Raw genomic sequence first — 14,683 nt, 5'->3', positions numbered from 1 at the left:
GAAGGGGGGGAAGGGAGACTCCGAATAGGGCAAGATATGACAAAATAATGATGTATAAATTACCAAGGGTACATGAGGGAGGGGGGAAAGGGGAGGGAGGGGAAAAAAAAGAGGACCTGATGCAAAGGGCTTAAGTGGAGAGCAAATGCTTTGAGAATGATTGGGGCAGGGAATGTATGGATGTGCTTTATACAATTGATGTATGTATATGTATGGATTGTGATAAGAGTTGTATGAGTCCCTAATAAAATGTAAAAAAAGAAAAGAGGAGAAAAAAAATGATTAGGGCAAAGACTGTACATATGTGCTTTATACCATTGATGTATGTATATGTATGAACTGTGATTAGAGTTGTATGAGCCCCAATAAATTGTTTAAAAAAACCAAATAAATAAATTCACTAGGATCAGGAAAAAAAAATTTATTTACGACCCAGGGGTAGGCGACCCCACCCTCCCTGCCAGCGGCCCCGCCCACCACGAGGGATTCTGGGAAGAGGCGGAAACCAATATGGCTGATGGCGACGACCCGGAGAAGAAAGGAAGGAGACTAGAGTTGCTGCTGGCTGAGAAAATGGCTGTTGATGGTGGGTGTGGGGACACTGGAGACTGGGAAGGTCGCTGGAACCATGTAAAGAAGTTCCTCAAGCGGTCTGGACCCTTCACACACCCCGATTTCGAACCAAGCAATGAATCTCTTCCATTTTTGTTAAGATACATGTAAAGTTCTGGTCATTGGAGCTGGCGGCTTAGGATGTGAGCTCCTGAAAAACCTGGCATTGTCTGGTTTTAGACAGATTCATGTTATAGACATGGACACTATAGATGTTTCCAATCTAAATAGGCAGTTTTTGTGTAGGCCCAAAGATGTTGGAAGACCAAAGGCTGAAGTTACTGCTGAATTTCTGTATGACAGAGTTCTGAATTGCAATATAGTTCCACATTTCAACAAGATTCAAGACTTTAACGACACTTTCTATAGACAATTTCATATTATTGTTTGCGGACTAGACTCTATCGTTGCCAGAAGATGGATAAATGGCATGCTGGTATCGCTTCTAAATTATGAAGATGGTTTGTTAGATCCAAGCTCCATTGTCCCTTTGATAGACAGAGGCACTGACAGTTTTAAAGGCAATGCCCGAGTGATTCTGCCTGGAATGACTGCTTGTATTGAGTGCACGTTGGAACTTTATCCACCTCAGGTTACTTTTCCCATGTGCACCATTGCATCAATGCCCAGGCTACCTGAACACTGTATTGAGTATGTAAGGATGTTGCAGTGGCCTAAGAAGCAGCCTTTTGGAGAAGGCATTCCATTAGATGGAGATGATCCTTATCATATTCAGTGGATTTTCCAAAAATCTCTAGAGAGAGCATCACAATACAATATTAGGGGTGTTACATAGAGACTCACTCAAGGGGTGGTGAAACGAATGATTCTTGCAGTAGCTTCCACAAATGCAGTTATTGCAGCTGTGTGTGCCACTGAAGTTTTAAAGATAGCAACAAGTGCGTACATTCCTCTTAACAATTACTTGGTATTCAACGATGCAGATGGGCTGGACACGTACACATTTGAAGCAGAGAGAAAGTAAAACTGCCCAGCTTGTAGCCAGCTCCCTCAGAACACCGCGTTCTCCCCTTCGGCTACACTGCAGGAGGTTCTGGACTACCTGACCAACCGTGCTGCTCTGCAAATGAAATCTCCAGCCATTACAGACAGCCACATTAGAGGGAAAAACAGAACACTTCATTTATAGTCAGTAGCCTCCATTGAGGAACGAACAAGGCCAAATATCTCCAAGACATTGAAAGAACCGGGACTCGTTGATGGGCAAGAATTGGCAGTTGCTGATGTCACCACAGACTGTGCTAGTCAAACTTCATTTTATGTCTTAAGGAAAATAAATGTGCACATAATAGTAAACTCATGGAAATAGACTTTGTGGCTATCAAGAAATTTAGCTTCGTTTTTAGCATTGGTGTTGCTGGAATTGACTTTCTAAAATATATATACAATGAATCCTCTTTTTTTTTTTTAACAACTTTGTAACTTATCCTTGAAGACAGAATTTTGGGGTTGGTGTCTATAAGCACTTTCTCGATAACCTGTGAAATGCCTGCAAAGATGATGTGCATGTGACTTGCTTCTCCAGGAGGAGAGGCGAACATTCTTGTGTGTGAATTTTGTTGGTTGTGGTCAAAGAAGGTATTCTTCAGCTTTCAGTTGCATACTCACACCCCTTGACAACAATAAGACAATGAAATTTTAAAAACAAAACAAAAATGTAACCACTTATCAACCATCTAGAGCATAGTTACCAGAGTATTTTTTGTGTGATTTAATAATTATTTACTTATGGCTGTCCACATGAATGTAAATTATTTAAAAGGTTTATCTTGTCCATAATAATTTGTAAATGATGTTATAGCCAAATACCTGTGCATGGAAATGGGAATATTTTCATGTATGTATTTGTGTTGTGGTGCCATAGAAGATAATATGCACATCATTAAAGCCAAGATGTTTAAGAAGAATTTAATGTTTAAATAGTTATCACTGATGCTTTCACATTATTTATTAATAAAATTGTATATTGTCTAAACATTTATTTACTCTTTTCATTTTTCAAAATCAGTTTGGGATGTCATAGTCTGTGTACCTACCTTTAAAGGGTGGGCATGAGAGGCATGCCCGAGGAGAGAGCAGCGGGACCAGTCATGCCGGGAGACCTGGGAGGTGAGGTTGGTGGCGGAAGGCGGTGGTGAGTAGACTGTGCCATGCACTGGGGTTTTGGAGTCAATAACAAGGAGGTAGGGATCTGAGGGAGGACGTGGGTGGGGGAGGTGGGGTGTTGGTGGTGTAGGAGCAACTGCAAAATAGATAAGAAGAGGTACCAGGAGGTGGAAATAAGGGGAAAGTGACAGTGGAGCAGGAAAAAGGTAAAAGGAAACAGAGGAAGAACCTAGGATAAAAAGCAATTGATAGAGGTATAAACATAGAGGTGTACATATCCACAAAATACATTAATCCACAAAAATAGAAGTAATGGCCTATGTACATGTATTTATATGGCAATGCACTGAGATAGTGGAAGAACTTTGGGTCTCTACTCATATTGTCTCTCAATACAAGAACACTTTGTTCTAACAAATCAGCATTCTTAGATGTTCGCCCTCCCAACACAATTGCTGAAGACAAAACGGGTGCATAAGCAAATGTGGTGAAGAAGGCGGATGATGCCCAGCTATTAAAAGATAGAGCGTCTGGGGTCTTTAAAGCGTGAAGTTACACAAGGCACCATTCAGCAGTGAAGCATCAAGTCCACATGGAAGAAGCACACCAGCAGTGCAATCACGAGGAGGCATAGGGACCGGATAATAGGCATCAGCAGACACATAACAAACAAAAACATATTGTTGAGAACGAGGGGGGCTGGAGAAGAGATCCAAAGCCCATCCAAAGACAGTGGAACAATCTCCCCACAGAGAGGCCACAGGGGAGGGATGAGTCACCAGGGTTCAGTAAAGCATCAATGAAACACTCTATATTCCTCTGGTTCCTTGAGACTTCCTCACCCCCCACTACCATGACCCCAGTGCTGCTTCTCAATTCAGACGAGACCAGAGCATGTGAACAGCTATAGAAAAGGATGAGAACTCACAACACACAGAATCCAGAAACAGGAGTGGGAGTAGTGATACCAGAAGAGTAGGAGGAAGAGGGAGAGCGGAGGGGGGAAAGGGGGAATGGATCACAATGATCAACACATAACCATGCACCCCTCTCCAGGGGGAAGAACAACAGAGGACATGGGGAAGCGAAAGAGCGGTCAGTGTGAGAGATTAAAATAATGACAATGTACAGTCTATCGGGGGTTATTGGGGTAGGCAGGGTAGAGAAGAGCTGATACCCCGGCCTCAATATAAAGTAAATGTCTAGAAAAGAAGGAGGGCAACATATGTACAAACATGCCTGATTCAATTGATGAATTGTGATAAGAGTTGTATGAGCCACCAATAAAATGATTTTTTAAAAAGACAGAAAACGATGATGGCAACATATGTACAAATGTGCTGGACACAATAGAGGTATGTTTGGATTGTGATAAGAGCTGTAAGAGCTCCCAATAAAATTATTTAATTCCAAAACGAATTATATGTCATGATTAAGGATGACATCTGGGAATGCAAGGGTAGTTCAACAGTAGAAAATCAATTACTAACAAAAGGGAAAGATTCACCATCTCCATCAACACAGAAAAAGCATTTGACAAAATCAAGGCTTCAAACCAGTTAGTTCAGGTCCCACCCCCTGCAGAGAGTTTGCTTTTGCCCCAGGTCTACAAAATCAGAATCAGCATTTTAAGAAGGTCCCAGGTGGTTCCTCTAGAGCCCCTCATGATGCTTAGATCTATATAAGAACATATTCGTGGAAGTCTTGTCAAAATATAGAACTTGATTTAGTATATCTGAGGGTGGGGGGGGGTTGGTTGGAAAGACACATTCTCAGCAGGAGGTTGAACCAGAACGAGCTGGTTGGAAGCCCTGGACAAAACTCAATACTCTTTTATGACAAAAACATTCAACAAACCTGGAATAGAAGGAACATTCCTCAGTGTGACAAGGAACATTTATGAAAGCCGCAGCTACCAACCTGGAGCTTGCCCCTTAAGAAAAGGAACCACACAAGGATTCTTGCTCTGTCCACTGCTATTCAGAATTGTATTACGCTACCTATAGACTCCACGGGAAAGCTTCTACAACAAACAAGGGAATCCAGCACCTTTTCAGCATATAAAATCAGCCCACCAAACTCAGTTGTGGTTTGCTATACCAGGAATGAGCCATCTAGAAAGGAAATTAAGAAAACAATCCCATTTACAATAGCATCTAAGAGGAAAATATACCTAGGAACAAATTTATTCAGGGAGCTGAAAGATTTCTATACTGAAAACTAGAAACATGGATGAAATAAATAGACCTAAATAGGTAAAGGGCGGGGGGAGCCTCATGTACATGGATGGGAAGATTTCCTGTGAAGATGTTAAGAATCCAAAGCAATCTACAGATTGAGTGCAATGCCAATAAAAATTCCAACAATCATCTTTGAAGAAATGGCCAGCTATCCCCCAACTTATATAACATTGCAAGGGACCCCCTCATAGGCAAGGCAATCTTGAAAAAGAAGAACAAGGTAGAAGGAGGCGCATCCTCATTCCAAACCCTCTCATGCTAGTCTGAAGCACGGAAATCAATAGTAGAGCTATCTGGTAAAAGCAGGGGGCACCTCTGGCTGCCGCCCTGTCGTCACCGAAGGCTTCCTATTGAAACGCTCACCCTCGGTCTCCCTTCTCTCCGGAGCCTTAAACATAACCCACCTAAAGTGCTGAGTCCTTCACTAATCTCTGTGCTGTCTGTCGGATGTCCCTCGAGAGAATATTCTCTAAATTAGGCTGGTGTTTTGCCTCTTTGTTCATAGAAGTATCCCCAGAGCTTGGCAAAGAGTATGGGCTCATTAAACGTTTATCAAGCACATTAATTATCTAGTGCTGCGGCTGATAACCAAAGAAGACATCCCCAGCACTGGTTCTTCTTTTCGGGAGGATCTGTTTTTGCACCATGAACTCAGAGACAGTATCTTTTCCCCAAGGAATATTTAAAGTATGTGAACAGCATACCACGCAGCAGGGTTGGGTTTCCTGAGAGCAGGATTATTCTTTACAAGTAACATAATTAATCATAACATAAAAGAACTATATTACATTTGCCAGACATTGTGATCATAAGATGAATGCATTAGATTAATAAATCTATACAACCACTTCAGGGACTAAGTACTGCCATTATTTCCCATTCACATGTGAGTAATTTAATCAAGCCTATGTTAACATTATCAGGAAGAACCAAGATTTTCACTCAGCTCTTAGATGCAAGTGATACCATTTGTGGATTTGGCTTGCCTCTTGGTGGTGTGACCTCAAGGTGTTCTGGTACCAGAATGCTCTCATTCAATAGAATTGAACCACTGTTTCCATTATATTACCAGCTCTAAAGCGTTCTAGTCCACACAGTAATGCAGAAATAGACACGCCAGAGTGTTCCCTTGAGGAGCAGAACACGAGAGTGAGGCAAGACCACCAGCTAGCCGTCGTCTGAGATGCACTGCTGGGAGATCACAAGCCCTTACCTTGGAGAAGGATGCAGGGAGGTCATTGGGGTCCAGCTGCAGCATATTCCCAATGATGGGAAGAGGCGTTGGACCAGGAGGGAGGCTTCTCTGGCGCAGACTGTTCCTCCATACCCAAAGAAAAATCAGGCAAGCGACACAAATCGTCAGGGTAAGAGTAGGCACTTCCAGGAGCACCATTTCACCCGCTCAGCATCCAGAACTCTCAGGGTGGCCTGCCAGAGAATCAGGCCTATTATACACAGGATGAGACCTGCAGGGCAAAGGTTGGTCTGGGTTTTTGGAATCCCTTTGGACTCAGCCAGTACAACGTGCTTTGGGTTTATTTGCTTTGCTGAAGCATGGGATTCATACTTTATACTTCTCATTCATGAAATCTGCAACCTCATCCCTTTGATTTTATAAGTATTTCCACAGTTTAATTTCCCCCTCTGTCAACACTAGTCATTCATGAAATATGAAGGTATTCTAAGGTTCCAAAGCTGTGTACACACTAGAAAAAAAAAGGGGTAGATCCTACTCCCACAACCTGAAAGTACATCTGCAAAGAGGGTCGTCGGGGTGTTCCTACTGAAGCATCCCTTTGTCACGTCTCCCGTCATTAAAAGACTCCTGTGGATTCCCACTATTTATTATAGCAAATATTAAGACTCAGTTTGACACGAGGGAGAAGGAGGGGGCTTTCTACTCCTGTAGTCACTTACAGTTGATGAAACACACAGGGCCAGCTCTCCCCCGTCCAACGTGGTTGTCATGAAGTTAAATTTGACCCAACAGCAGTCATTTGGCACCAGTGTTCTTCATTAGATCGATCCTAATTTTGTTATTTGCCCCCCATGTTAGAGTTAACCCGCTGTATGTTCCACAGATGACTTATTGTCACCAAACTGATTTGCCTAGCAGATTGAGTCCACGGAGCTGTTCGAACAACATTCAGGATGATTTGTATATAAAGGGCAAGGGCTACAGAGGCAATGCTGTGTGACTTGTGGTGACTGGCTTCTTTCATTCGGCATAACTTGTCACGGTCCACCTACATTCTAGGATGTATCAGAACTTCATGTTCCATGATCACTGAGTAATATTCTGCTGTATTTCGTTGATCTACCCATCCGTTGATGGAGAGTTGATTTGTTTCCGCTTCTTGCCTATTTTGAGTCTCCTACGAACATCTATGTTCGAGTCTTTTGTGGACCTGTTTCAATTATTTTGGACAGATATCTGGAAGTGGAGCTGCTAGCTCACACGGTATTCCTAGGATTCATGTCTATTACATTTACATTGAGGAGCTACCAAAATGCTTACTTCAGTGCCTGCACCCGCAGTATCTATGAGGGTCCTAATGCTCCATCCTCACGAACATTTGCTAGTGTTGATCTTTTGACAATGAGCGATAGCTTCCTAGTGAGTGTCACTAGAGCCATGGTGTCATAGTGGGTTACTCACTGGTCGGCTAACCACAGGGTCAGCAGTTCAAACTCACCAGCTGCTCTATGGGAGAAAGATGAGGCTTTCTCCTCCTCTATAGAGTTATAGTCTCAGAACAGGGGCAGGTCTACACGGTCCTACAGGGTCACGCTGGGTCAGAATTGACTCAGTGTCAGTAAGTGATTGTCAAGTAATATCGCATTATGGTTCTGATTGGCCTTTCCTAACAATGAGTAAGTTGAATATCTTTTATGGTCTTATTAGCTATTTGCATATCTTCTTCAGGGACATATCTATTCAAATTCTTTATTCATTTTGAAATTGGTTATTTATTGTCTTAGCTTATTATTATTCCATGACTCTCATACTTCAACTTTCTCTCTTTTTTTAATTATTAAAAGATCATTTTAATGGGGGCTCTTATGGCAATGCATACATCAAGTGTATCAAGCATATTTTGTACACGTTACTATAATTATTTTCTAAACATTTACTTTCTTTTTCAGCCCTTCGTATCAGCTTCTCTTTTTCTCTCCTTTGTAAACTCTCTCTTACATTCCCTTTCTTCCATTTAGGTGGTCTTATCACACTTGCAAAGGAGCCATATTGTTCTCCTGGTTTACGAGTTGGGCAGTTCAAAACAACCAGGAGCTCTTTGCGAAAAACAGGCGACTGTCTGCTCCTGTAAAGACTTAGAAACTCGGAATCCCAGCAAGGTAGTTCTACCCTCTCCTGTCAGGACCCAGGAGTCAGATGAAACTCCATAGCACTGATCTTGGTTTGGGTTATTTCATCTCACCTGGAAAAGAGCCCTGGTGGTGTAGTGGCTTCCAAGCTGGTCTGCGAACCTCAGAGTGAGCAGTTTGAATCCAGCAGCCACTCCTCAGGAGGAAGATAGGCTTTCTGATTCCATCGAGATTGAGACTTGGAGACCCAGAGAGGCAGTTCTACCCTGCCGTAGGGGGTCTCGTTAGTCACGGAATCAGAATGCACTGGATGGCAGTGGGTTTGGGGTTGAGTATTGCACGTGGAACTCCTTGCTCAAGTTCTGCCTTCCCTTGAGACAGTGGTCAGTCTTGCTCACTGCAGTCTTGGTCTCTTTACACGGGTTCCTTTCCTGGCACCCACCAGGAACCTGCGAGGTATTCATTGGATCCACTTGGATTTTATGTTCACATGTTTCTCCTTTTGTCAGAAGGGTGACTTTATTCATTTAAAATGGTTTGGGGTATTTTTTGGAATACCATATATCGCCGTATGAACTTTAAAGTTTTCCCTGGCTTCATAGGTAACCCATAAATTTGGTTGTGTAACTTTGCTGACACAGAGATGGTCAGGACCCAATTCAGGAAGGTGAAGTCGAGAGAGTGGAAAGTCCAAAGGTTCAGGGTGCCAAGTTCAGGACCTTTATGGCAGAAAGACATCATTTGTTCCCTTGGCACCCCAGCAGGAGAAGTCTCAGGACTGGAGGGTGTCATTTCCACAGTGCTCTAAAGCAAACGGTTAAAATAAATAAAGTTAAAATAAACAGATAAATAAAGCAAACAATTGTCTCTATTGAGGACAGCCCCAGGGACTTTACCATTGGGCTCTGCTGAATTTACTATCCCAGACTTTGTTTGAGGAGGCGGCACGGAGAAATGGCACAAAGGGCAGGTCCTGATAGTAGGACAGGCAAATAACGATGTGCTAATCGGACACTGCATACCCATGTACTTGTACACGTGTGTGTGAAGCTACAGCCTTTGGACTATGGTGATACCACCTAATGGGTGGTTTAAAACAGCTCATGTTATTTTCTCCTGCTTCTGGAAGTTCACCAAGAGACCCCTCCACCATGGAGCCCACTCTGACTCCAGACATTGTATCTTTTGATAGCCGGGCACCATCAGCTTTGTTCACCACACATGATTATGCCACCATTTGTCCTCTGCAATCGTATCAGGAAGGCAAGCTCACAATGATATGATTTTTCCTTCTTTGATGCCTGAAACCTGATCCCTTCGACAACTCGTAATCATACAGGCTGGTGTGCTTCTTCCGTGTGGCCTTGGTTGCTTCTCAGCTAGATGGCCGCTTGTTTATCTTCAAGTGTAAGACCCCAGACGCTATATATTTTAATAGCTGGGTACTCTCAGATTTCTTCACCACAGTTCCTTATGGACCCATTTGTCTTCAGCGATCATATCAGGGAGGTGAGCATCATGGAATGCCAGTTTAATAAAACAAAATGTTCTTGCATTGAGGGAGTACTTCAGTAGAAGCCCAATGTCCATCTGGTATCTTAGTACTAAACCTATAAGTATATGCACATAGATTTGTTTCCTCATCATCATAAATAAAAATATTTACATATGTACATGCCTGTATTTAGAGCTCTTTAAATGCTCTTTCCTCTATTTTCTTTGACTTTCCAGTTGTCCCACTATCATGCTCAGCCTTCATTTGGGTTTCTGCATTTCCTCTCGGCTACATTACCTTTGCGCAAGCCCTACCAGGCCTCCTACACCCTCCTCGCCACAAATTTTGGACCCATTTTTGTTCCTTTGTTCCTGAGTTTGTTAACACCACTTCCTTCCCTTCCCACCTCATTCCCCCTCTCCCTTGTTGCCCTGAAAAGTCAGCTCAGTTGTTTTTTCCTCCAGATTGGGTATCCAGGTATGCTCCCTTCTTGATTTGCTCCATTTTGCAGGGTTCAGACTATGCTGCTTCTCCACCCTGTGACCCCCAAAATATCCTCTGTCAGTCTGCTCCAATAAGGGGTCAGCATGATACGTGCTTTTGTCATTTGCCCAGTCCCTTCTGTGTCCCAATATGTCCCAGCAAGGACATCATCCTCTGAGCATTGTGTGCCTGTGTAGGTCCCAGTTCGATCTCTTTCTCTTCCTCCCTCCTGGCCTGCCTCCGTATGGGTGTGGCATGCTGGGCCCTCTCCCCAACCTGCTCTCTGCAGAACCCACTTCCAGGGAAGGGGCCAGTTTGGCTCTGGTTGGGGCCATCCCTGAAGCTCTCTCTTTTCATCCTTGTGACCAGGCTGTCCTCTTGGTTTGGTACTTCAAGGCAGTGTCTGCATGCCCCTTCCAGTTTCTGTGGAGACAGACCAGTACTCACCCCTGCGTAGATTAGTGCCCTGCTCCCTCCATTATCATTTCACGTTTAATCCCCCTGTTTTCTCCCTCCCCCTCCATCCTTTTCCCATTACTATGTTGGACCAACATGTACCTCCTTGGGTTTGGTTCAACCTCCTCCCACTGCCTTGTATCTCAACCCAATTTTTATGATATAGGTGGCTTCTCTTCTATACCTACCACTCTGATTACACTTACCTCAGGGGACTTATGCTGTACTTCTCCTTTTGTGATTGGTTGACTTTACTTAGCATAATTTCCTCCAACTCTTCCCATGAAAAGACTTGCTTCATGTGCTCTTCTGTGCTTTTTCGTAATGCATAGTACTCCGTTGTGTGTATGTGCCAGAGTTTACTGATCCACTCATCTACCGATGGAAATTTAGATAGTTTCCAACTCTTTGCAATTGTGAATTGCGCTGCAATAAACATTGGAGTTCATGCAACTGGTCGTGGTGTCTTTCTTACCTCTTCTGAGGATATACCCAGTAGAGGGATAGCTGGGTCATAAGGTAGCTCAACGTACTTCTTCTTTAAGTCTCACCAGAGCGCTTTCCATAGTGGCTGTACATATCTACAGGACCAGCAGCAATGTAGGAGAGTTCCCGTCTCGCCACATCCCCTCCAACATTTGTTGCTCTCTGATTTTCTGATTTGGGTTAACCTCAAACGTGTTACATAGTATCTCATGGTTGTTTTGATTTGCATTTCTCTGATGGCTAATGATCATGAACATTTTCTCATATGTTTATTAGCCATATGAGTCTCCTCCCTAATGAAACTTCTTTTCAGTTCTTTTTCCCACTTCTTCAAAGGGTTAACTGTTTTCCTCTTTTTGCAGGCAAGGAGGGTATTGTAGAGTTTCGTAATACGTCCTTTGTCTATTGTGTCATTGCTAAAAATCCCAGTCTGTGGGTTGCCTTGATACTCTCTTGGTAAAGTCTATTGATGCAAACGTGTTTTATCCGTAGTAAATCCCATTTGTCTATTTCTGATCCCCCAGTGTGTGTACCCTGCCCTATTGCAGTTAGCCTTTGTATTCCCTGGGCCAAGTTCATTAGGTTTGTTCTGATTCCTTCACTAATGTTCCTGATGGTTTGGGGTTTTACTTCTAGGTCTGTGATCTATCTGAAGTTTGCTCTTGTGCATGGGGTGAGGTATATATCTGCTTTATTTTCCTACATATGGATTTCCATTGTTTCCAGCACCACTTGTTCAAACAGAGCATTGCCCTCCCACTTGATTTTTTTGAGGCCCTTGTCAAAGATCAGATGTCTGTATGCTGATGGTTTTATTTCTGGGCTTTCTATTCTTTTCCATTGGTCTGTGTATCTATCATTATGCCAGTACCATACCACACTGTTTTGACCACTGTGGCTTTGTAGTAGGTGTGAAAGTCTGGTAAAGCAAGCCCTCCGACTATGCTCTTCTTCTTCTGCTAATTCTGGGATTCTCCATATGAAATTGTTGGTCAGTTTTTCCAATTCTATGAAGAAGATTGGTGGTATTTAAATCGGTATAGCATTAAACTTATAAATTGCCCTTCCACTCAAGTGCCTTCTTGAGTCTTCCAATCCATGAGAATAGGACATTCCTCCATTTGTGGAGGTTGCTTTTGGTTTCCTGTAGTAGGGTCTTGTAGTTTTTCTTGTATAGGTCTTTTGATTTTTTTGGTTAGATATATCCCTAGATATTTCAGTTCCGTCTTGACTATTGTGAATGGTACTGCATTCCTGATCTCCTCTTCCATGGTCTTGTCCGATGTATACAGCAAACCAATCGACTTCTGTTTGTTGATCTTGTATCGTGCCACTCTTCCATATTCCTCTATTGCTGTCAGTACTCCAGTTGTGGAGCTTTGGGGGATTTTCATTGTACAGAATCATGTCATCTGCAAATAATGATAATTTCACCTCCTCCTCTCCCAATTGGATACCTTTGATGTCCTTCCATTGTCATATTTTATTAGCTAGGACCTCCAGTACGATATTGAATAGAAGTGGGGACAAGGGACATCCTTGTCTAGTCCCCTTCTTCAGTGGGATTGATTTAGTCTTTACTCCATTGACTATGATGTTAGCTGTCGCCTTTTTGTAGATAGCTTGTATTAACTTGAGAAACTGCCCTTCCATCACTATTTTCCTGAGCGTCTTAATTAGGAAGGGGTGCTGGGTATTGTCAAGTGCTTTTCCTGCATCTATAGATAGTATCATGTTCTTCTACTTTTCCTTATCAATGTGGTATATAATACTTATGGATTTTCAGATGTTAAACCATCCCTGCATCCCTGGGATGTGTCCTACCCGATACTGATGGTTGATATGTTTTGTATACTTTTGTATTCTATTGGCCAACATGTTGTTGAAGATTTTTGCATCTAGGTTCATTAGAGATATTGGTCTATAATTCCCTATCCCTGTGGGATCCTTGCCCTATTTGGTTTCAAAGTTATACTGGCTTCATAAAAGGAGTTTGGGAGTTTGCCATCCTTTTCTACTCTCTGAAATACTTTATGGAGGATCGGTATCAGCTCTACCCTGAATACTTTGTAAAATTCTTCAGTGAAGCCATCTGGTCTGGGAGCTTTTCTTGTCGATAGCTTCTTGATAACCATATCTATTTCTTCTTTTGCTATGGGTTTCTTTAGGTTCTTGTTCTTTACCTGGGATAGTCTAGGGAGGGATTGTTTTTCCAAGTATTTGTCCATGTTTTCCACATTGTTGAACTCCTTAGAGTACTTTGTGATTATCCTTTTAATTTCATTAGGGTCTCTTGTGATTACCCCTGTTTCATTCCTCATCCTGTCTATTGTTGTTTGCTCTTTTCTTTCGTTGGTTAGGGTTGCCAGTAGTCTGTCGATTCTGTTGATCCTTTCAAAGAACCAGCTTTTTGTTGCCTTAATCATCTGCATTGTTCTTTTGTCTTGCCAGTGGCTCAATTCTGCCCTGATTTTTATTAGTTCCTTTCTTTTGATGTTAGAGGGATTGTTCAGTTGACTCTTCTAATCGCTGGAGGTTTTGTGAGAGCATATCCATCATAAGTCTCTCTGCCTTTTTCATATATGCTCCTATTGCAATCAAGCGACCTCTGATGACTGCTTTCGCCGAATCCCACAGGTTTTGATACAAAGTATTCTCATTAGCATCTAGAAACGTTTCGATCTCCCCTCTAATCTGGGTCAGTACCCACTCATGTTGCAGAAGATCATTATTAATCATCCAATTGTTTTCCCTTGTTTTCCTGGTCGTTCTTTTATTGATCTCCAGTTTTATGGCATGATGTCAATGTGTGTGAATTTACTCCGGCTTGACTTGTGTCTCAGCATGTGGTCTATTTTAAAAAATGTGCCATGCGCAATTGAGAAGAATGTTGTTTGGCTCTAGTCTCATTGCTGAGCTACCGTCCAAATGATCTATCTTTTTTCTGAATGTTGTCTTAAAGTCCCCTACTATAACTGTTGAGTATGTGATATCTCTTTTCATTTTCTGAATAGTTTGTTTGACAAATTTAGCGGATCTCTCATTTGGTGCACATATATTTATTAAGCTCACGGGTTCCTGGTAAAGTGATCCTTTGAGCATTATACAGTGCCCCCCTCTTATCTCTTTATGGTTTGAACCTTGAGATCACTTTTGTCTGAGATTAGAATTGCGACTCCTGCTTTTTTCGAGTCACCATTTGCCTGGTATAGCTTCCTTTAGCCTTTTGTTCTTAGTTTATTCTTGTCTGTGAGTGTAAGATGTGTTTCCTACAGGCAATAGATTGATGGGCTATTTTTCCAAGCCAGTCTGCAAGCCTTTTTATTTTAACATAGGAGTTAAGGCCATTAACATTTAGAGTTATTAACCCGATCTGTGGATTCATTGCTGACATATCGTGCCTTTTGATTTGTGTGTTTTCCTATCGCCCTTCTTATTGCTGTGCTGTGTCTTTGTT

The 14,683-nt window shown here is 42.4% G+C and overlaps 1 protein-coding gene and 1 pseudogene across 1 annotated transcript in view; one reads left to right on the top strand and one right to left on the bottom strand.

The window, feature by feature from the left end:
* Window positions 1-6,372, bottom strand: part of LOC142428878 (cytochrome P450 2C23-like) — a 39,292-nt gene extending 32,920 nt beyond the window's left edge. The window contains exon 1 of the mRNA XM_075533777.1: window positions 6,193-6,372. Coding sequence (XP_075389892.1) covers window positions 6,193-6,372 — 180 coding nt within the window. The remainder of the gene's footprint in view (window positions 1-6,192) is intronic.
* On the top strand, window positions 511-1,901 carry LOC142428879 (NEDD8-activating enzyme E1 catalytic subunit pseudogene; annotated as a pseudogene).
* Window positions 6,373-14,683: the final 8,311 nt, after the last annotated feature.

This window comes from Tenrec ecaudatus, chromosome 16 (genome assembly GCF_050624435.1).
Source record: "Tenrec ecaudatus isolate mTenEca1 chromosome 16, mTenEca1.hap1, whole genome shotgun sequence".
Taxonomy (NCBI): Eukaryota; Metazoa; Chordata; class Mammalia; order Afrosoricida; family Tenrecidae; genus Tenrec; species Tenrec ecaudatus.
This window is presented reverse-complemented; position numbering and strand designations above follow the sequence as displayed.